This window comes from Poecilia mexicana, unplaced genomic scaffold (genome assembly GCF_051168715.1).
Source record: "Poecilia mexicana isolate PSO_F unplaced genomic scaffold, ASM5116871v1 scaffold_10, whole genome shotgun sequence".
In the NCBI taxonomy this organism is placed as follows: Eukaryota; Metazoa; Chordata; class Actinopteri; order Cyprinodontiformes; family Poeciliidae; genus Poecilia; species Poecilia mexicana.
In genome coordinates this window covers 2,435,784-2,458,265 of record NW_028263379.1, presented here as the reverse complement: position 1 = coordinate 2,458,265, position 22,482 = coordinate 2,435,784, and the positions used below count along the sequence as shown (strand labels likewise).

General features: G+C 39.6%; 2 protein-coding genes and 1 long non-coding RNA gene across 5 annotated transcripts in view; 1 reads left to right on the top strand and 2 right to left on the bottom strand.

Annotated features, from left to right (window-relative positions):
• LOC106911700 (uncharacterized) overlaps nucleotides 1-22,482 on the bottom strand; it is a 407,869-nt gene that overhangs the window by 359,315 nt on the left and 26,072 nt on the right. The gene's annotated exons all lie outside the window — the stretch shown is intronic.
• Nucleotides 5,817-16,937, top strand: LOC106909434 (tectonic-1). 2 transcript variants are annotated; one of them, XM_088009285.1, is made up of 13 exons: nucleotides 5,817-6,086; nucleotides 6,205-6,328; nucleotides 6,713-6,846; nucleotides 7,854-8,002; nucleotides 9,633-9,735; nucleotides 10,410-10,522; nucleotides 12,138-12,158; nucleotides 12,837-12,971; nucleotides 13,599-13,727; nucleotides 15,002-15,090; nucleotides 15,223-15,601; nucleotides 16,312-16,443; nucleotides 16,663-16,937. In XM_088009285.1, exons 1-13 carry the CDS (start codon nucleotides 5,837-5,839, stop codon nucleotides 16,807-16,809), a joined length of 1,905 nt encoding a protein of 634 aa, XP_087865411.1. In that variant the 5' UTR covers nucleotides 5,817-5,836; the 3' UTR covers nucleotides 16,810-16,937. The 2 variants fall into 2 exon arrangements, with proteins under 2 accessions (XP_087865411.1, XP_087865412.1); XM_088009286.1 differs by lacking the exon at nucleotides 12,138-12,158.
• hvcn1 (hydrogen voltage-gated channel 1) lies at nucleotides 16,896-21,710 on the bottom strand. 2 transcript variants are annotated; one of them, XM_088009287.1, is made up of 6 exons: nucleotides 21,373-21,710; nucleotides 19,680-19,892; nucleotides 19,217-19,321; nucleotides 18,895-19,126; nucleotides 18,684-18,796; nucleotides 16,896-17,229 (listed from the first exon to the last, which is right to left on the bottom strand). In XM_088009287.1, the coding sequence occupies exons 2-6, from the start codon at nucleotides 19,851-19,853 to the stop codon at nucleotides 17,173-17,175; spliced, it is 681 nt and encodes a 226-aa protein (XP_087865413.1). In that variant the 5' UTR covers nucleotides 19,854-19,892; nucleotides 21,373-21,710; the 3' UTR covers nucleotides 16,896-17,172. The 2 variants fall into 2 exon arrangements, with proteins under 2 accessions (XP_087865413.1, XP_014831275.1); XM_014975789.2 differs by having other exon boundaries at nucleotides 19,680-19,895; nucleotides 21,373-21,705.

Below are 22,482 nucleotides of genomic sequence, written 5' to 3'. Positions count from 1 at the left end.
ATGGTTGAATCACCATTGATTCCTAACTTATTCAATGTAGAATCAACACAAATCTGCATGCAGATCCACGTTCAGATAATGGTTGAATCAACGTGGATTCCTAACTGATTCAATGTAATATCAACACAAATAGGCATGTGAGTTGACATACAGATGATGGTTGAATCAACATTGATATAATGTCAGTTATGGTTGAAACCCTAACGTTGATTCAACATACAAGTCACCGACCACTTTCAATGTTGTTTCAATGTCAGCGTTCAACGTTGATTCAATGTTTCTGGCTGACATTGATTCAATGTTGTTTCAATGATTCTGTGCTATCTGGGCAATTATTACAGAGGAGGCCTCAGCTGGCATTCAGAACAACTTGTTGTTTTGGGCATTATACAGGTAGATTAACCAAACCACTGTTACACATTGGATTAGTGTGGTTATGAAAATGAAGTTTACTGAAAGTTTCAAAATAAGACTGCAAATTCCTACTCACGAAAGTGCACCGCCATAGGCGGTGCAATAATATAGATCTCAGGATAGTGAGATCTATATTAGCAGCAAGGCAGTTCATTAACATTAGCATTTCATGGGTGTCTCAAAGATAGAAATCCTTCCCCACCTTTCTGTCTCACACACACAGCAGTCGTCAGAGGATTCATCGCTATAGCAACAGAATACAGAGAAAGGCAGAGCTGCTGGTTTGGACTACAAACCAGCAGCCATAACTGCCATAGCTCTAGTTCTATCTATGGCCAAGACTCAGTTAAAACAGAGGCCTGAGCAGCATGTCAGAACTACAACATGGCGGAACTGTCTGTTACTATAGAGGAGGAAATGGCTGGTATTCTGAACTACTTGTGCTTTGAGCATCATATAACTGATTTAACCCGATCACTATTACACATAAGAATTAGTGTTGCCATTTCAAATGAAGCTTACTGAAAGTTTCAAAATAAAAGCCTGCATACTCCCCTCACGTCAGTGCACCGCCTATGGCGGTGCAATAATGTTAAGCTTTTTTATGTTTGTTTTCTCAGGATAGTGAACTGCCTTGGCAGCAAGGCAGTTTATTAACATTAGCACAAACATTAGCATTTCACTGCCACCCACTAGTGCACTTCCTCGCACGCATTAGCATTTTACCTAAAATAACCTATTAGTTAATTTTCTTACTTATTTGCCAAGTTTAGTATACTGAATGGAGTAAGTCAATAACAGAGAACATGCTAGTGATGCCCCACATGCTACTGATAGTATTCATGCTAACATTAGCATTTTGGCATATTTTAGTTTATGCATTAATTTTAACACACTGAATGGTACAAGTACAGCTTAGTCCACATGCTTCTGACTCTACATAGGTGATTGAAGCTTTCTTTAGCATTAAGGCTAATTTTTAGTATTGGAACGCTGGGTCCAATCCGACGGGCACACTTTGGCATGCCCCTTAAAATTTCTGCAGGAATTTTCTAGTATTCATATTACTCTGTATGTGCGGAATGATCTAATAAACTTACGTCAGTTTGTCATTTCAGCTTTGGAATTCGATATGGCAGTGAACATAGACATAGCATAGACGCCTCATGGACCGCTCCGGCGCAGGAAATACGGCGGCCATCTTGGAGCGGTATTCCCTCCTACTTTGCTCAATCAAAACAGCAGAAGATGCCTCAGCTTGAGGGATATTGTTGTTCTGGTCGATGGACTATTAATGCGAGGGCTCCACAGACAACATTTCACAAGTAAGATGGACATATTATTGTGTATATATTGTGATTAGAATATTACTTTACTGTATTTATGTCCACCGGTGAGATACCAGCTAATATTAGCTACAGTGCTTGGTGTAATATATGGAAGCGCATTGCTATCATGCAGTAAAAAAATTTTTTCGATCGCTATCTCGTTATAACGAGTTACGTATCTCGTTTTAACGAGTTACGTATCTCGTTATAACGAGTTACGTATCTCGTTTTAACGAGTTACGTATCTCGTTATAACGAGTTACGTATCTCGAGTTACGTATCTCGTTTTAACGAGTTACGTATCTCGTTATAAGGAGTTACGTATCTCGTTTTAACGAGATACGTAACTCGTTAAAACGAGATAATTTTAGGTCCAGGAAGTGGCGGTATTATGCTAGGCTAGTACAGTGACTAACATGAATTGGTCAGGTTTCCCTTCATGTTTGGTCTACAACATGTAGAGATACGGATGCTGCTTTGCACTGTGGTTAAAACCATTAACAGCATGCCTACTCTGACAAGATCCTAAACAGAACGGGACTGCACAGAAGGAGACGTTAGTCCGGTCCTTTAGCTGTGGCGGCGTTCCTGACTGGATCGAAGCTGAAGTTGGCTTTCGATTGTAGCTTCTGATTCGGGAAATGGCTAAAGGGAGATTATAACGGAGGCTCAGATGTATTTGATGAACATTTTCTGGTCAGATTTTTTTATTAGAACAGTACACTTGCTGAACAACGTCAACGGCTGTTCGTAACCAAGCAACCGAAATCAACAGAAGGCTAGGTAGTGGCAAAAGACAAAACTAGATCCTGTTAAGCATTCTTCAAAATAAAAGACTTCCTCTCTCCAAAATAAATCATACACAAAGCTTTGAATTTAATTATTTTTCACGTCACCTTTTGGAATTGTGTACAATCAAGTTAATTTCGGTGAATAATAATTATCATGTAAATTATACTTAACATATGACTGTAAATAAGTAACTGGAAATTATATTTAACATATAAATGTTAAGAAATCATTTGTTCTGCTTTAAAAACGAACATACATCGACACTTCAAATCTGGAGTAGATTATTCTAATCTACGCTAATGGCAGAATATTTCAAACCTAGTTTGTGATTTGTGAAATCTTTATCTGAATTGAAACCTCAGTAATGAGAGATTTAAAAATATTTTTGCATCTGGAGTGCATTAGAAATAAACTCCTATCACATTTACAATATTTGTTATTTTAACCTTCTGTTTTCTTTCACTTTTTTGTCCTATAGCACCTGCCTTTTTGTGTGGCTTACAAGGATCCATCAGCTGGGATAATAATGCCAACAACTTTTCAGATTCCGATTTATAGTGATGCAACATAGCATCAGAGATGAATAATCTATTCCAGGTCGGAAGTGTCTAAGTATGTTAGCTTTAGAAGTTTAATAGTTAAAGATGCTACCCATCTCCTTAATTGGTCACATCAATATTATAAAAATTACAATATTGCCAAAATTCTTATATGTTTTCCAATCAGTTTCAATTTCCTCACTCCCCTTCTTCTTTAAGGAGCTAAATATAACTTTTTCCAACTTCACTTAAATGGTAAACGCCCGATAATGAAACTGTCTCTCTTATATCTGCCATATGACAGAGGGTGTTAACAATTATCAAACCTATTATGTTATTTCAACCCAGATCAGGGCAGCAATGTTTTACTTTACTGCCAGACAGCCCCCAGCATGGGTTACTATTGTGTCCCACTGGATCTCTATTGCTATGGACTTGTACATGTACTCATCAGGCAGGAAAAGGTTAATTAAGCAAACAAAATACCCATTTCTGAAAAATACAATGATGATCTGGCTAAAAACACTTGATTATTTGGGAGAAATGCAACAACTATCCGATGTAATGTTCATCCATGTAGAGCAGGATTTAAACTGCTAAGGATATAGCTAAAGTGTCTGATCTTTTTCCTGGGAAGGTATTTATGTAACTTGAAGAAATTAAAAACAAACATGATGTTCCTACAAAATATTTCTATAACTATCTTCAAGTTCAGAGTTTTATTTTATCAAAGCAACACAATAATCTTTATCTACCCTCTTTGTCTTCATTAGAAGACATTATTGTAAGTCACCTATATGGTAAAGGAGAGGTGTCTCTTCTTTGCTCCTTGTTTGTCGACAAATATTAAAAATCTTTGACCAATATTTGACAAATATTATAATTTATTTTTTATTTTATTTTTTTTATTTTATCAGGTAAACCCCGTTGAGATACACATCTTATCTTATCTTCAAGAGGGACCAGGGTAGAAGTCTGCAACACACAGCAACCTGGTTACAAAATAAAATTAATTATATGCAGAAGTGTAAAACAGTAGAAAAGAATTTAAAAACAGTGAATTTAATTTAAGAGAATCTTTAAGAGTTTAAGATTTAAACTTTATTTTCTTTAGTTTAAGAGAATCTCGTCTGTTTTTAAGAATTGCTCGAAATAAGTCCAGTGGAACCAGTTTTGACATCTTTATTTCAGACTGGAGCTGATTCCAGGCTGTAGGAGCTATCACACTAAAGCTTGCTTCCCTTTTTCAGTTTGGAAACGTGGAACATGCAAAAGAAAAATATTGTAAAAACGTAAAGAATGGGAATTAACAGATCTATGTTAAAGAAAGTTTAAGTATGCTGGAGCCAAGCCGAGTAGAGATTTATGAATCAGGATCATTAGGTGATTGTTTCTTAAGACGCTTAAAGGAGGCCATTCAGCTTTTGCTGATTTATGATTTATTTTGGAGAGAGGAAGTCTTTTATTTTGAAGAATGCTTAACAGGATCTAGTTTTGTCTTTTGCCATTACCTAGCCTTCTGTTGATTTCGGTTGCTTGGCTACGAACAGCCGTTGCCGTTGTTCAGCAAGTGTACTGTTCTAATAAAAAATCTGAACAGAAACTGTTCAGCAAATATGTCTGAGCCTCCGTTATAATCTCCCTTTAGCCATTTCCCGAATCAGAAGCTACAATCGAAAGCCAACTTGAGCTTCGATCCAGACAGTCAGGAACGCCGCTACAGCTAAAGGACCGGACTGACGTTTCCTTCTGTGCAGTCCCGTTCTGTTTAGGATCTTGTCAGAGTAGGCATGCTGTTAATGGTTTTAACCACAGTGCAAAGCAGCATCCGTATCTCTACATGTTGTAGACCAAACATGAAGGGAAACCTGACCAATTCATGTTAGTCACTGTACTAGCCTAGCATAATACCGCCACTTCCTGGACCTAAAATTATCTCGTTTTAACGAGATACATAACTCGTTATAACGAGATACGTAACTCGTTAAAACGAGATACGTAAGTCGTTAAAACGAGATACGTAAGTCGTTAAAACGACTTACGTATGTTTATATAAAATTCAGTATTAATCATTATTTATTTGTGCCATTATTAATCTTTATTTATTAGTGTTTTTATAGTTATATAAAATATGTTTTGATATTACTAAATAATTTATTAAATAAATTATGAACGGGTGTGTGCTTTGTAATATGCTCTTCATACATCGATATCAGAATATTCCATTCCTATTCTATTGTTATAGCCACTAAGCATATTTAAATATGATGAACTATGTATTAAAAACATACTTAAAAAATACAATTGTTTATAAATGTTGCTTTGATAGATGTTTGAATATGGTTTACAGTAACAAAAAAGTGTGTTATGATCGATTAAATCCGCTGATATGTCATTGTGCCTGCTAAACACATAACGCTGAGTGGAGTGGTGTACCGCTCCAAGATGGCCGCCCTAAATCTCGTCAGCGACAATAGGCGAGAGCGGTCCATGAGGCGTCTATCCTTATATTAGTCTATGGCAGTGAACGCTGGTTGTCGAACATTTACGGTTCCTTTATATGGAGAGAATTTTTCTGCCATAATTCGAGAGCACACATTTTCAGTCTGAATTCCCCCATATTCTTCCTTTACTTCAGTTGCTAAACTGCAGTTCTGCTAACTGCCCATTGGCGGCAGTAATAATATTTTATTGCAGACAGAAATCTACCAGCAAACCAACTTAGAGGGAGAAGAAGAAGAACCATAACAACGGTAAACAAAGATGGCCGTCTCAGTTTGTACAGTTTGGTCTAATTTGACCATCTTCTGTTTATTTATCCAAGTTATTTTGGTTACTTCCGCTATAAGTGCAACGAGCAACAGCACCGCGTTCGGGAAAGAGAACTCTACAAACAGATACAATCAGGATAACTGTACCCCCACAGAGCCGTCAGTAACCCCCACAGAGCTTCTTCCTGAGGCCTCTCAGCCTCTGCCTGACTCCGGTACCCTCCTCCTCTCGGTGGTCGGTGGTAAGCCGTTTATACATGGTTACCGATACAACTCAGCTGGACTAGCTAGCACTTTAATGCTGTAAAATCGGCTAACAACGTCCTTGTGACCTGATATCTGGCTCGGTGTGCATGTCAGCTGACAGGTTGTGTCCCTGTGACGAGAACACGGCTGTGTGTGACATGAACTGCTGCTGTGACCGAGAGTGTAATAAGGATGACGTGGCTCTGTTCACCAGCTGCACGTTCACTGCCGTGAGAAGGTGAGAGAGGAAGGGAGGGGAGGATAGTCCAGGAATGAACCCAAAGGGTCATTCACTGTCCAGGAATGAGCAATAACAGGGTTCCAACCCATGATGGACTAACATGGAGTTTCCTTGTGTTTTCCATGGGACATTGAAAAAAGTATTTGCAGTTTATTTGGCTCTTGTCTTAAAGTTGTCCATTCATCCATTGCACTGTTTCTTGCAGTAATTCAAAACTGACTGATGTAAAAATGAATTTATATGGGATTTTTATTTGTCTTTTACAAATGGACTAAAATGGTTAAAAATTGTTTAAATTTAAGTCTAGAACCCCGCCCCCCTTCCTCCTTCACCCTACACACACACACATATTTCATCCTGTCATCTTTCCATCCCTTGCAGTGGCAGCAAGCAGCTATGCAGCCAGGATGTAGCCAGCTACAGTTTAACGACCGATGTATACGGCTACTTAGAGCTGCAATCGTCTGTTCAGAGAGAGATCAACTACAACATTTTCTGCGTCTGGTCCCAGAACCGTAAGCAGCTGTTTACGTTCAGGTTGCTATGAAGAAATGGGAACCATGGTTCCTTTAGACGACGTGTTCATTCGTTTCAGCTCACTTTTAAGTGCTCACTAAACCCACATGTTTACTTTTAGTTTCCCTTTTATTATGAGGACACAATAAACATCATAACTCCTAAATATCACATGATATATTTTGGTAAATAAAGTAGATTAAGAGAAAACATATTAAATCGTAGTCAATATTCGTTTTGCAAAAAGTCAGAGTTTTGGAGAATCAGTTTGGCTGCAGCTCATTTTGGGATGATTTTAAGTCAATTTCCTGTGTTCTGCATTGACAAAGGATATTTGTATGTAAATAAGAATAATCAGAATATTTTTCATCAAATTCCCCCAGAGGAGTATCTGCACTTGCATGTTGTTCTGCATGTTGCAGCTGTTTCTGTGCTTCATCCCAGCTGTTGAACATACAGGCTGTATAACTGGGTTTTAACACACTGCTGGGCCATGTTGGCAGCAGTGTAAAATGAACTGAATGATGATCTCAAATTTAAAAGAACCTTAAGATGTGAAATTACATAAAATGTAAAATTACATATACTTTTATGTAGATGTATGTATGAATTGTGAGTATTTGTATGTATGTATATACATGCATATTTACATAAGTGTATGTTTACTTATGTATGCATATTTATGGACAACAGATATCTTTCAAGTAGCTGAGTCTATTAATAGGGTAGGGAAGTTTAAGCTTTGGCTTCAGCCTGCTAATTTTTGGTGAATTATTGCTTTGTAAAATAGAATTATATTTTGTTTTCTATTTTGCAAAATAAATTAATCTGAATCTCTTTAATAAGCTACACAGTATGACATGCACATTAAGGCTGACAGTTATAACTGGTTGTGCTGCAGGGCTGATTCGTGCCACAGGGGTCAGTGTGTAGCTCACAATATGAAGAACTTTAGAGTTTATAACCCCCACCCAGCATTTACATCCATCTCCACTGTTGTGTTTAGGTTTCGATGGACTGTCTCATCCCTCACCGTCTCTTCCAACTGCAGACAACTTTGATTCCCTCTTCAGTCAGTTTATCAGCTTTGTATTTGACCCTGAGGGTGTCAATGAGGGGCTGCCTGCAGAAGTCCAGGCCTCATCTGGATACCAGGTTAGTTTTGTTTTAAAGCTTGATAAGATGAATATGTTTAATTTTATGAAAGAGTTTCTTTACTTTTCAAGACTTTTGCAAAGAAACGTAAACCCAGTAGAACAAAGCATGTCTAATGCTTATTGTTCTTCACTATACGGAGTGTTATGCTCTGTTATGCTATTTTCACTATGACCAGAATCAAAAAGTTCAAAAGGAGACATCAGTAAGGCTTAGTTAATTCTTATTCATTTGGATTCACCTGAAGTTTAGTCTGGTTGCCTAAGTGTTGTGCTTGATCAGTCTGTTTAGGCAAGGAGCCGTTTTAATGATAACAATAATAGCGCATTTTATTGGTAAATTGCTTTTTAAAAACAATTGTTTGCAGCATGGGCAAACAAATTTGAGTATTAGAAAACAATTGACTGCTAGGTAAGAGCATTTTTTCTGCTTCAATTACCTGATAATATCTTATTACAGTGAATACTTTTGGCAGTGCTAATTTGTAAAACTTGGAAACGTATTCAGAGTAGGGATGTGCCGATAAATTGGCCCTGATTTCCTTAAGCTTGGGAGATTGTCCAAAGCTTACTTGTTCCACTGATCTTATTCATCAATCTCACCTACCTCTGCAAAGGAGTGAAAATCAGCCACTGTCTCCTTTTGCTCTGCAGTAAGAGGTTTGACTGACAGACCGCCCACCAGGTTACATCTGGCGGTCTACAGTTAACAATAGTCGCCTCACTGTTGCCATATTTAGAGACTTTTCAGACTGAAAATGTTGGTATTGGTCAAGAATTGACAGGTCAGACTTTTTAAAGATCAGTGATCAGCCAGAAACCTGCAATCATTGCACCTATGATTGAAAGCATTGAACTTTTACCCTTTTTGCCACATTAAAACCACAAACTTTAATGGATTTTATAGGATGGAATAGTACAATTCAGTGCATACTTAAAATTATATACCATGTTGCAGGCTGATTTAGCAACTGTTCAGCCCTGTCACACTGGTTCTCCAGAATATAGGAGTGCAACAGAAGTCACCTCATTAGTATAAATGAAAGCAAATGTTCTCTGAAGGCCTCAGAGGTTTGTTAGAGAACGTTGGTTGAACAAACGGCATCATGAAGACCAAGGAACTGGATGGAATGATATAGATTAAAAGCATATTCATGGCCTACTCAAAACCCAGATCTAAATCCGATTAACAGCCTGTAGCAAGACTTAAACATTGATATTGACAGAGGCTCTCCATGCTGTCGATTCAACCTGGATTGTTTTGCTAAAAGCCTGAATTTGTTCACAGCTGGCAGAAAGCAGCTTTATAAAAAAAAAAAACTCTGTCATTTTTCTTCTGCTTCTCAGGTGTCTCACATCAAAGTCCAATAAGATATTGTAGTCTTAGGAAGTTTTTATGACAAAATGTTGAAAATGTTGGTTCTGTTGGTTTCTGATCCGTTGTGGAAGTTCTCCAGAGAGATCGCTTGGATCAAAACAAAACTGTAAAAATGAAGCGCCTGCAGCTAAAACATGCTCAGCACCTATGCTAGCTCCTTCACAGTTTCAACGTTTTCATCGGGGTTCCAGGGAGAACGTGTTCTCCACGTGTTAGCATATTCTGATTCTGTTCTGGTGGTTTGTTGTTTCAGTTCGGGGATGTTTTGGCTACGGCAGAACCGAGCGGACAGAAAGGGATTTTCTATCTTCCAGCTCATGGTGTCACTGCTGACTGTGTGAACAGCAGCCCTGCAGGTAACCCATTTAACTCTGACACACACACTGGGTTTGTAATCTCATCAAAATGAACCATAAAATTTTGACTTTTCAAATCTTTGGTTTTGGTAAATAAGAAAACAGATATATAGACTTGACAAAACTAAAGTGTTTATTTGACATTCTAAATATTTGTTACCCAGTAACATTTCAGCTGATCAGCAACAAAAACCATCATGTTACTATATTTAGGTTAATGCCCCAAGAGGTTACTCATTGCTGAGTCACGATATTGTGGTGATATAAAGTATACAGTGGGCTGCAAAAAGTAGCCAAAGTCCAACTTGAAGCTGTAAACCTTCAGGTTCCTGCTGCTGCTCAAGATGATGGATAGAATAGAACAGAATGGTCCTTTGTTTTGGCCTTCAGAGGACAAATTTTCAGTGAATGTCAGAAAAAGAGTTAAAGAAATAAACACGTGTTTAAAACAGTAATTGTTATTATGATTAAAATAGACTAAAATAAAAACAGTCAACTTTTTACAGTAATAATTGGCTGTTTACAAGACGACAGGATCCTGTGCAACAAGCAGCAGCTGTATGTGAACCGGTTCAGGATTCTGCTTCTCTGGGACTGAAACTTGTTTTCACATTTTGCCATTTCATTTCAGGCAGATAAAAAGCTAATTATTTCTCTCCTGGTTCCGTCCCTAGTGTTCCTGAAGGACCAAACCAGTCGATGTTCCCAGCGTTTGGCTCTGGATGGGGACTGTAGCTCCCTGCAGGCACTCAGGATGGACACCTACGCTAACGTCCAGCTGTTAGCTGTGAGTTCAGAGGTCTTACCTCCCATTCTGCTCATCTCAGGACATGATGCACAAAGCTCCAACTCCACCATGCTAACAAATCCATTTAGTTATGGAAATTTCAACACTGGTGTGAAGAAAAACTCCTACATATTCACAAGCTTTTGTAAGTTCCCTAAGTTCATACTCATGCAATTGTGGTGAGTATTATTTACAGTGGAATGTGTTTTGCAAAGTTCTCCTTTGTGAAACATCCTTCTGTATTCAGGACTTGTTAAGTAACAGAGCACTTCTCCACTAGTTACCACGCTGTCTGAGTGATTCACACACCACAACTCTGGAGGTTCCTGCTTCTTTTTCTTGAAGCACACTGAAGTAAAATTCAGCGATCAGTGTATCAAAATAGTGTGTTGGTCCAGCAGCTCTGGCCCAGACCCTGACGATGTGCTGGGGTATCTGTCACCGAGACGTTAGTAGGACCTCCTTTAGGTTCTGTAACTCCTCCATGGATCAGAGTTGGATTGACGTGGTGAGCTTGGAGTCCAAGTGAACACCTCAAACCTCCCTGAACCACTTTGCTTTGTGCTACCAGATCTTAGGTAGATGTCTCCACCTGGAGAGCATGACCCTGATGGGTCTTTGACTGTGCCGCCCAACGCTGAGCATGTATTCTTAAACCTTAAGGATAATCACAGCTATGGGAACTCACCTGTAGGATCAGACCACATGTGCACGGAGAAACCTTTGCTACTAACCACTGTAGAGCAGGAAAACACACAATAGCAGCAGAGTTGGAGATGCACTGACCTGGTTACCCAGCCATCACACTTTGGTCAAATTCTTGTTTATTCTTCCTGCTTCTAACTAGGGGTGCGTCAATAAATCAGCCTCAATTTCCTTAATTTTGGACAATCAGATGATACTTAGATGTGAAACCGATCTTATCTGTCAATCATATCTACTTCCACTAAGGTCTGAAAATCAGCCACTGTCCACTGACAGACCTGCCCACCAGGTCACGCCTACAGAAGCGCCATTAACTTTGTCGCTGTATTTAGCAACTTTTCAGATGAAAAAAAAATCTGCCAAAATCAGAATTGGTAGGTCAGGCTTTTTAAAGATTGCTGATCGAGTAGAAAACTGCAGTCGGTGCACCTCTACTTCTAATGCAATAACCTTGAAGACAAGAATGTTCACTTCCTGCCTGAAATCTTCCACCCACTAAAATATCTTATCAAGGACATCAGTTATTAACTTAACTGGCCATAATTTTATGCCTTATGTTAACTAAAAGGCAAGCCTGATTTGATTTAAACTTCTTAGAGTGTCATGTCTGGTCTGCTGTGATGCTAACTGAAGCTACACATAGCTGCACACAGATATGATTCCTCCCCACATCTCGCTAAAGGCTCCAATTATTTCACTACAACTTTCACTGAGGAAGTTGATAGACTGAGTTAGATCCTATCTGGATGTAGGATCTAATATCTGAGCACTGAGATTCCACTCAGAGAAGAACGTTCTGAAGTTAGCTAGCCCTCAGTAGGAAGCTGCTAAAGTCACAATGTGGTTGTTTGAAAAAGAGAGAAGTGCAATATGAAGACAAATTATAAAGAAAATATTTTGTCTTTGACAGGGGAGGAACCCAGATGCAGCAGTAAGTGAAATTTTTATTTTATTATTTGAGAAAAGTTGATTTCAAACAGTAAAAACTAAAAAATGTTATGTTGTGGCAGAATAAATAATGATCTTCACATCATTCTACACTGTTTAGAAATTCTACACAATAGACTTAAGCGCAAAAGAGAAGTGTAGAGCTTGACTACGCTTCTCTCTATTTGTCACAAGACCATTCATTTCCTCCTCTGAAGATCCACAGCAATGTTTCATGCGTCTGCTACACAATGTGGAAATGATCTAGTTCATGTTCTGTTATACATTATTTTCCATTTCATGCACATGCTGACATAATCAAGAGATAAACAGCAAACAGCATCTGTGTTTTAGCTACAAAAAGGATTTCCTAAGCCAATAACAAGTTAGTAGTTTAAGTTTTGAACAAAAATGTGATAATAATTAGTCTTCATAATACATGAAAGATCTGATTGGTCCAGATGTTCCTAACAGAACCTTTTTATTTCATAGAACAGGATAACTGCTGGTTCCTTGAGGCTCTAAATGTAAGGCCTCAAGGCCACAGTGCCTTCGCTGTGGCAGCTATAATAGCTACAGTGAAGTCCAAATACTGACAACATGCTTTAGATTCAGAGAAGATGTAAATCAACCATCTGCTGCTAATAACAGATGAAGTTGTTAATCTGGTGTCTTCCCTCAGGTTGTTCCTGTGGATGTGGCTTCAGTCATATTACAGTCCATGAAGGGCGCTCAAACTGAGCTGACTGTCAGCGATGGAGAAGACCTCCTTCCCATTCGCACCACCTCCAGTGGCTGTGCTAACATGGTGCTGAAGGTGAGTCAGCCCAGTTCAGTATATTTCTGATGGCTGGTTAGAGGTTGGCTCAAGAACTTGGGCCGCTCAAGTTCATCTGTGTGAAGCTAGACGAGTGAAGACTTTCAAGAATATAATTTATTTACAAACCGACTCAACAACAGAGAATGTCTTCAGTCAGGCGTTTCTTTGGATCTGCTGCAACACAAAGCCCATCATGCTTTTATCTGTAACCATTTATAAAGACTCAGAACTCATTCAGAGATACTCCGTCTAATATCCCTGTTGGAGTAGTATGGCTTTACTGAACCTCTGCTTTGCTTCTGCTAGCAAATGTGTTAGCAGAAGTCTAGAACATTTGCTAGACTTCTGCTAGCAAAATGTTCTAGACTTCTGCTAGACTCAGAAGTCTAACAGAGAATCTTCCTCTAACCATGAATTTGCTGAAATTCTGACAATATTAACAATCCTGTAAATCATATCAGCAGACCCAAAGACCACTTGATTGTTGAGATTTTTTAAGCTGAAATGTTAAAGACAAGAATACATTCTTGAACCTCTAAAAAGAACATGTTCTACATATTTTCATTAAAACACATGAATGTTTTTAACACAGGGACCAATTCCAGTTTTTTTTTATCTCCTCAGGCTGTATATGTGATTAAGTATAAGTCAAGTGGTGAACTAGTAAATGCCAGCGTGTCTCTGGTGCTTGGATTTGTCAACACCAGCAGGACTCACAACTCACTGCAGCAGGAGTTTCAGGTTATATTCCAGGTAATAATTCACCTTTTTACGCTACAGAACATTATAGCATCACTTCTCTATAGATACAGCAGTATCTCACTAACACCTGCTTTCATGGCAAGTGTTATGATTTGATACGCATATTGAACAACATCAGAGACTTTTATTTCACAGTAGTTGTAGGGGTGCACCAATTGCAGTTTTCTGGCCAATCACTGATTTTTTGCTGAAAAGTTGCTAAATATAACAACAAAGTTGCTAAGTTGGTAACAATAGCTGTGTTTCTACTGGCCGTACAATTACACAAATTGGAATTACAAAATAAAAAAAATAAAAAAATTTGGTTCATGGAAACAGTGCGATTTAAAAAAAAGCTCTGTTATTCAATGAAAGGTTTTTCATTGAATAACATGAGTTATGAGTTATTCATGACTCATAGCTATATTTGAGTATATTTGTAGCTCCAGTGGCTACAAATAAGCCAATTAGCTACAATTATTTGTAGCCACTGGCCTCCATGGACAAGGCGCAGCTGCCTCCACCAGAGCTCTCACAGTTCATCAAAAGTTGAGTTTGTCCTTCCAAACTATTCAATCCAAAGCTCTTCTGTAAAACTAACGGCTACAATAATGAGGGGCTTGTTGTTACAACGCCTCAATAAGATGCTGACATCTTCTCTGATGGCTGAGGATGAGCACTAGTGTCATGGCTGAAATATTAAAGCATCTTATGTAACTGTTTACATCCATCACTGCCATCAGTTTTAATGACATAATGCATGAACAAACGTCTTCATGTGGGATTTCATGTGGGAATTGAATTGCATTTCATATTGAAACACCGCAATTTCAAAATAGTGTTTTTTTGACATTAGTAGAACATCAAAAAGGTAAAAACACAGTTACTGCGGTGGCTGTTGTTAACTGCACACGTCCAGACATCCTGGTAGGCAGATCTATCAGTCAGTCCTGTGTCACATCAGAACAAATGTAGAGAGAAGTTGAATTTCAGACCTTTGCAGAGGGAGATAAGATCAGTTGCACTTGTCGGTTGATTGCAGATCTCCCAAAGTGAAGGAAATCATGGCAGATTTATTGGTGGATCACTCGTTAGTTATTTTAATTCTGTCATGAAACTCTATGTTTTTTCTGCTTGTGTAAAACCTACCAAGTGGGTGTTGAGTTGACTAATGAAAACAATTGGTGACAATTGTAATCAATTCTGTATAAATTGAAAATGAACTGCACATGTTTTCCTGACACTAAATCAAAGTGCTTTTGTTTTTTCCTGTGCTTTGCATAAAGGCGGATGGCGGGGAGCCTGCAGTCCATTACAGTGGAAACCCGGGTTATGTGGTTGGAATGCCTGTCATGTCAGGAGACAGAGCAACAGAATATCCTTCTTATGGGTTTCTAAGCCACAGATGACAGTGAAAATCTCTGGAAATTTAAATATAAAGTTCTTGTTAGGGATAAACTTGCTGACTCGATTTGATCCGGGATGTATCCTTATCTATCCCCTCCACTGGCATCAGTAGAAGTATCAACCTCAGAGATACTCTGTCTCTGCTGCAGAGTACTGAAGACCAGGACTGTTTGAAGGGTCCTCACCAGCGCTCTCCTGTCCTGTTTGGTCAGGACTACATGTCAGGCTGCACACTAAGGCAAAGCACCCTGCTTAGCAAACTCATCTATTCCCACCAAGGTGTTCTCTTATCACGTCTTACCCTACTGTCCTCTTGTTACTCCAGCCTGGAGGATATAACCAACTGCTCCCTCGTCTCCCAGTCGCTCTTGAATGTTCTGAGAGGACCAAGTCCCCCACAATATGTGGCTTCCTTTGGAAACACCTTGTTAGAAAATGTTCTGGACTGGGTGCCAATCAAGAGCAACATGAATCCCACGGTGAGAACAGTTTGAAACGCGCATATTATGGTACAGATGTTCCAATAACCTGTGTAAAGATCACAAGGTGCAACACAAACTTAGAAGTCTTTTCCAGGGTTAGCTAACTAGCTCAGCTCAGTGGTAGAGGAGCTGAGCACCAGCGGCCCACCGTGCTTTTATTTTTAAAATTTTTTAAAGTTGACAGGAAATTTGACTATATACAAATTCCATACATTATTCACAATAATGTTATATGTATACGAGCAAGAAATGCATAAAGTATGTGATGTTTACACTGCAAAATGTAACACATAATTAATGTGTAATCAACGTGTAAACTATGTGTAAACAGCATGTCCACAACACGTAAAATACATGTCTATGCCTTTTCCTTTTTGTGCCTTAACAAAAGGTGTATTTTCTGCATTGTTAATTACACATGACATTATGAAGTCACATGTGAACAGTAAAGTATGTGAAACATCACATATTTATGCATTGTCTATCTATCAGGGTCCATTAAAGTGTATGTTCAAGAAGCCTTTCACAGGCTTGGTGGAACGCACTCCCACAGGTCAGCAGGTGAACCAGATGGCTCGTTGCCTCCTTTGCTGCTCCTCAGACTTTAGAAAGAGAAAGTGTCTGACTGACTGATTTTTGTATTTTATTTCGAGCCATGAAGCTGTTTGATGCTTGATGATGACGCATTTTGTTTCTTTCATTTGCAGGAAGTGCAAAGTTGCCAAATCCCACTGTCACTTCATTTAGAAATAGAATGGACCAAGTACGGATCCCTGGTGAACCCCCAGGCTCAGATTGTGAGCATAAGAGAAATGATTGAAACCAACCAGAGCAGTTTGGTAAGACTCACCAATACTTCCAAAGGATGCCATAATGCAGTGAGGCACAGGTCTGAAGACCGCTGAAGATCTTCACCATAACATATTACAAATAGCCAAAAAGGAAAGTCCACATTCAAAGAGACTGAGTGATACTAAGTGGATGCTTCCACTTTGTCTATAGGAGAATTATACCAGGAGGAAATAATTTGTCCTGAGTGTGTTTGTCCTCTCCCACAGGCTCTACTGTCTGGTGGCAGCAGCATTGTACCAGTCAGAAGCTCAGTGGCCTTCATCCCTGTATCTGCAGCAGCTGTTCCTGGTTACCGAGCCGCACCCAGCATTAATGCCAAACTACCCTTTGACTTTTTCTTTCCTTTTGTCTGAACCATCCAGTATGAATGTGGCACTTCTCTCTACAAAAACTGGTAGTTATTGTGTAAATGCTGTTTATAAAAGTTTCTGTGTGACAATTTTGAAATAAAGTATTTTATTTTTACAATCAAATACAAAAATCAACTTATTTAAAGCTGCTTTTCACAAAACATAATACTTGATGGAATATAGATTTCTGTACAAGTTATCAGTCTGAAGTAGTCTGAACATATTTACAAGCCCATGAAACTCAACATCTTTGACTTTTAATTAATAAATAGACATTTAACAGAAATGTCCAGTAGGAGGTGCACTATTAAGTGAGACTGGTAAACGATCAGGTCTGTGAAGAATGTTACCACGGACTTCATAGTGTTAGAATCCGATGCCATGTTTCTTCAGCAGAGCCTGCAGCTTTTGGTTATCTTGTGCCTGTCATAGAAAACAAATGGTATGTTGTTAGAGCTCCCTTACTTCCTGAGGAAGCTACTGCCGTCTCTCTGTGTTCAACCCGGCCTCTCTCCTAGACAAATTTACACTTTTTAACTAACTGGGTTAGCACAAAAAAAACTCTTTAGGTAGTTGTTAACTTCAATTCTAATTATATCTGCCCCAGAAAACCTGCAACCCTTTAGCAACCAATTTAATCTTGATATTAAAAATTACATGTTCTATAATAAGCTTAAAGATTGACTTTGAGCTTATATATTTTTCACTACAAGTCAGTGTTATTTTGTTCCCGAGTTTCTTCTTTGCAATAGAAAGTTCAAAGAAGTCACAGAAAAAGCTTTTATTTCCTCTGCTGTCGTACAGAACTGCTGTGTAGACAGTCTTCACCCACTTCAGAATAAAATGTACAGTTTTATTGTCATTCACTTTATTGTTGAATGACAAAGTACCTATGTCGATATAAGAAAGAACAACTTTAAAGTTAGCAAAAGTGTTAAATGAAAAATTACCTCCACTATTAGCAGATTAGCGGAAGTGTTTCCCCCACTGTAAGCTGAATGTGATTGCACCATGTAACCAACTAGGATCATATTTGAATGCATTTAACAATCTTTGGAGATTAGCTTGTATGTTTCCGGAGGTAAATTTGATCTGTTTTACAACATGTTTTAAGATATTCGTTGTAATTAGCACTGTGTAAAAAAGCTGACTTGAACAGATCAAATTAGTTTAGAAAGCCTGGCTTCATACTTCTTAATAGAATGAACTAACATGACATACTGTCATCATTTGTTACAAATAGGATCACCACTAACTAATTATCTAAATGCCGCTTGACTTATGGGTAAGTGGACATTCACTTACCCAGTTTTGCTTCCTAAACCAGACATCATGAGATAAAGGAGCTGAACAATTAACACTATGAATATGCTGTCTGTTTTGGTTCCAACCCAGATTGTGTGTGTCTCCATTGTCAGTGTGTTCTTCACTATGTAGGTGTGAACATGAACAGGAACGCAGGCAGGCTGCACAATGATGTTATTTTGCACGTGTACCCTTGGGCTGCCAGTTTGTCAGTGCCTCTTTATTTTTTGGTCGTCGTGGGTTGCCCAGTCCAATTGTAAGCACTCTTCCACCACAATTAATTAAAAAGTCTGGACTTCAAGGTTTCACAATGAAATGATCAATTTACAGCTCAACATCTCACCAACTACAACGGTTTCATCCATGGAATACAACAAATGCAGTCTACTGCCAATCAAAATGGCTAAGTCCGGCTGAGATGGTTACAAAAAACAGATTGGAGCCGCGTAATCTCTGAAAGTGGACACAAATCTGGCCGCGGCTGACTGGTTGAAGAAGCAGTTAAAGCCACATCCATAGAGAAGAGGCATTTAAGATCTCCACACTGATCAGATTAAGGTTCTGAAGCTCACCAGCTCATCATTGCGTTTCTGTAGCTCTGTTGCTCTTTCAACGAGATGATCGTAGCTCTCCTTCAGCTTGTGGATCTTCTGGTCTGCACGAGTTTTCACCGACACCAAGATCCCTGCAGCCCATTCAAACATGGTCAGCTCTATTTTTAGAACACTCACTGACCATCTATATACTGTGTATCAAGTAAATAGATATTGGAGTGTCACTGACCGTTGACAATTCTGGCTACCCTCCAAAGTCGCAGCAGGATGAGGAGACCCACTCCATCAAAGGCATCCTCATGGAAGATGAAGACGATATCCAGCACAAACGATACAACCACCACTAAAGCATCAAACACCTCAAACTTGTGATAGAAGAACTCAAGGCGAAACACAAACAGCTTTCCAGCTAGCTCCACCATGAAGAAGGTAAGAAGGGCCAGGCTGAGGTAGTGGAACACCTGCCAGACAAACACAGCAGTCACGGGGATATACAGTTTCCGAAAAGAAGCCTGGGGAAGTGTCTGGATGGATGTGAAACCATGCGTCACCTCAGGAGCAAGATGACCGTGTTCCAGCTTAATGACAGACAGGTCTATTAGCAGCTCCGCCATGACAAAGAAGGCGTCCAGGATAACCAAACACACCACAGCGATCTACAAGCAAAGACAGCAGAGAGAAATGTTCTTCCATCAAACTACCAGGTTTGTACAGTTCATTGGCATGTTTTATATGATGAAGAGTGTATATATATATAATCTCAACTTTGAGATGCATTATATGCATCTCAATCTTCATGTTGGCCAGTAGAGGTAAGGTAAGGCAAGGTAAGGTAATTATATAGCACATTTTCAGCAACAAGGCAATTCAAAGTGCTTCACATGAGTTAAAAGGAAATACAAACAAAACAACAAACCAAAGGAAAGAAAAAAGAGGAAAGGAAAACTAATCTAATGTCCTAAAGTATGTAAACTAAGTGTGTGATAGAAGCGTTGTGTAGCAGGTGGGGTCTACCTGGAAGCGATCTGAGGTGTAGAGCCTCTTCAGTGAAGCCCTGAAGGTGAGTTCTGCTGGGTACTGGCCGGTTGCTGGGCTCAGCTCCTCGCTGTCTACATGCAGCTCCTCTTCCACCCACTGGCCCGGCTGTACATCGCCCACGGCCGTGAAATGCCTCAGGTACCGAGACATGGCAGCAGGCCACACACAAGATGACAACCCACCTCAGCTCTGCTGTGGGGGACAACAAAAGAAAGAAAATCTAATTAATCATTTTTATTTTAATATTTCAGAAACTCTTCAGATGATATTGAAATGTGCAGCTTACAGAGAGTTTCTCTGTAGGCTAAAAGCAAAAGAGTTTAAAACTGGTGATCTGTTCTGGTCCTTTTCAGCTTATGAAAAGGACCAGAACACATTAGACAATCAGAGTTCAGTTCTCCTTTCCTTCAGATTGCAACATAAGATGAATCAACTTCACTATTTCACTCTGATGTTGAAAGGAAACAGAAGGAGCCTGTACAGCTCCAGAAAACAGCGTTTTCATTTCCATTGGCGTGCTACACGTTCTAGAATGTATTCTGGAAAACTGATGATGGCAGTGAATTGGAGCAGCTCTAATACATTAGCTCTGATTTGTTCTTTTAGGAGACTTTCCTTCAGAATATTCTTTGGTTGAAGCATTGCTGTTCCCTCCGGTTCTGGATGCTCTCCACCCGGAAGGAGTTTGGCTCTCACTTTTTTACTTTTACAGTGTATCGCTTTTGTAATTGTTAGCAGCTAGTTCACATCTCAAAAGCTCAAATAGACTTGAAAAGGACATTTCATGGACGCAGAGCAGAACCAGAAACAGCATCACCGTCCACAACAACTTCCTGCAGATTGCAACATGAGATGAATAAACTTCACCATTTGGAGGTATTTTGATTATATGAGTTGCAACAACATGCAATTTCCCTTTGTGATGAATAACTTATTGATTTTAATCGAATGACTGATCCTGGGCCAGTCTCTCTTTCCATTTACCTATTAAAGCTATTTTGTTCTTTCGGGCCTGAATTCACTGACAAACATTCTATCAGGTGTAGCAAGTATGAGGCCAGAACCTTCTTCAGTCCAACATAAAGCAGCAGGAAGTGGGGTGGGCCTATTTAAAGCCCGGTGTGCCCTACCCCTATCAACTGCACTTACAAATATGCAACTGAAAACTAATTCATGACACTAATTAAAATCCACAACTAAGTAATGTACAGTCATATACAGAATATGTTCTTTATTTCTGGTGTTTATATTTCCCACTTGTCATCACAGTCTCCCCCGCCCCCAACCCAAAGCTTTTTATTGGCGCCCTGGGCAGCAGCCACATGACCTGTACACTGAAGAGCTTTCAGTAAAGTTCATAAACATGTCTCTGCTGTTGGAAAAAAAAAAAACACAAAATTCCCAAGTAGTTTTACTTCTCAGTTAAAATAATCTAAAACTCTGTCAGAAATAAAAGTTATTTCTAAAGCGGGTTTAAATGAGCAAAAAAAAAAAACAAAAACAAAAACAAAAAAAAAAACGCACAAACAGTTTCTCCTCCGCACTCCTCCAAGTACTGGAAACCTGCAGACAGATCGGCTTTGAGAGGATATTTTCCCCCCACGATGTAGGGAGAGAAAAGCGGCCACATCTGGTAGCAGCACTGAGGAAAAACGGGAAAACTTCTTACCTGATCTCTTTGCAGGAATCAGTTGTTGTTCCGCTGTCCGCGGCTGGTAGGAGGCTGCAACTCGTGATCAAAACAACCGTGTGGCTCTGATTCTGCAGAGCCAGCATTACTGACAGGAGCAGCGACCAGCGGCGTCTCAGTGGAGCGGAAGCTGTGTCTGTGAGGGACCGAGGAGGAGAAAGAGGAAGAGGAGGAGGAGGAGGAGGAGAAGGAAGACTTCTGGGCAGGACTCTGCTGCTCCTGTCACACTGTCATCCGGTATTGTGCTCTGCTGTGTTTATGTGGTCCTCTGGATTCTGTGGCAACATCAACAGAACATCCGAGATAATAGCTGTGTGCGGGGGATCAGTTGCTGAGGACTTTGGATCAAGAACCCCCCCACCCCCTTCCATTAAAATATGAGTCTATTCTCTGTTCCTATGAATGTTTTGTTTTATTAAAAAGCACTGTTTCATTGTCCATGATTAGCGGAATATTCATGTGCATGTTGGTAGCTATTCGGACTGAGAGTGACACAAGTTTGGACAGTGATCAGTTTCGAACAGGCGCTTAGGGCAGCCTCGGGTCGGAAGGGTCCTAAGTTTCGAGGAAGAAGAAGAGAAGATGGCGAATAGTGTAACGCTATAGTGTAACGCACGGATCGATGAATGTGTTTTTGAATGTTCAGAAAAAGGGAAGTAAAGGAAATTTACAACCACCGCATTTCTCGACACCACTTTTGTTCGAGTGTGCAACAAAATATTGGAGGTTCCACCGAGATTTATTAACGCTTCGTCGCGGGACTCTCGTGGAGGGATGCTAACTGGAGCGAGTAGCGGCGGGAGCACGCTTTCACTGCGCGCGACCGACATGGAGGAGTTGGTAGAGACCGTCTCTCAACAGCTATGGCTCTTGCAGTTGGATCAGCTCAGAGAGGTGTGTGCAGAAGCTAAAATCCAAAGCGTACATTCCGTAACTAGGCGAGCGTTAATACGATTGATAACAGAGTCCATTGATGCTACGGTTAACGATGAAGAGGAGGAGCTGGCGCGGTGCTATCTGCAGAGAATGTTAAAATCAATTGAACAGATATCACAACATTCTGAAGTTTCTGCTGAGGAGGTGGCAACG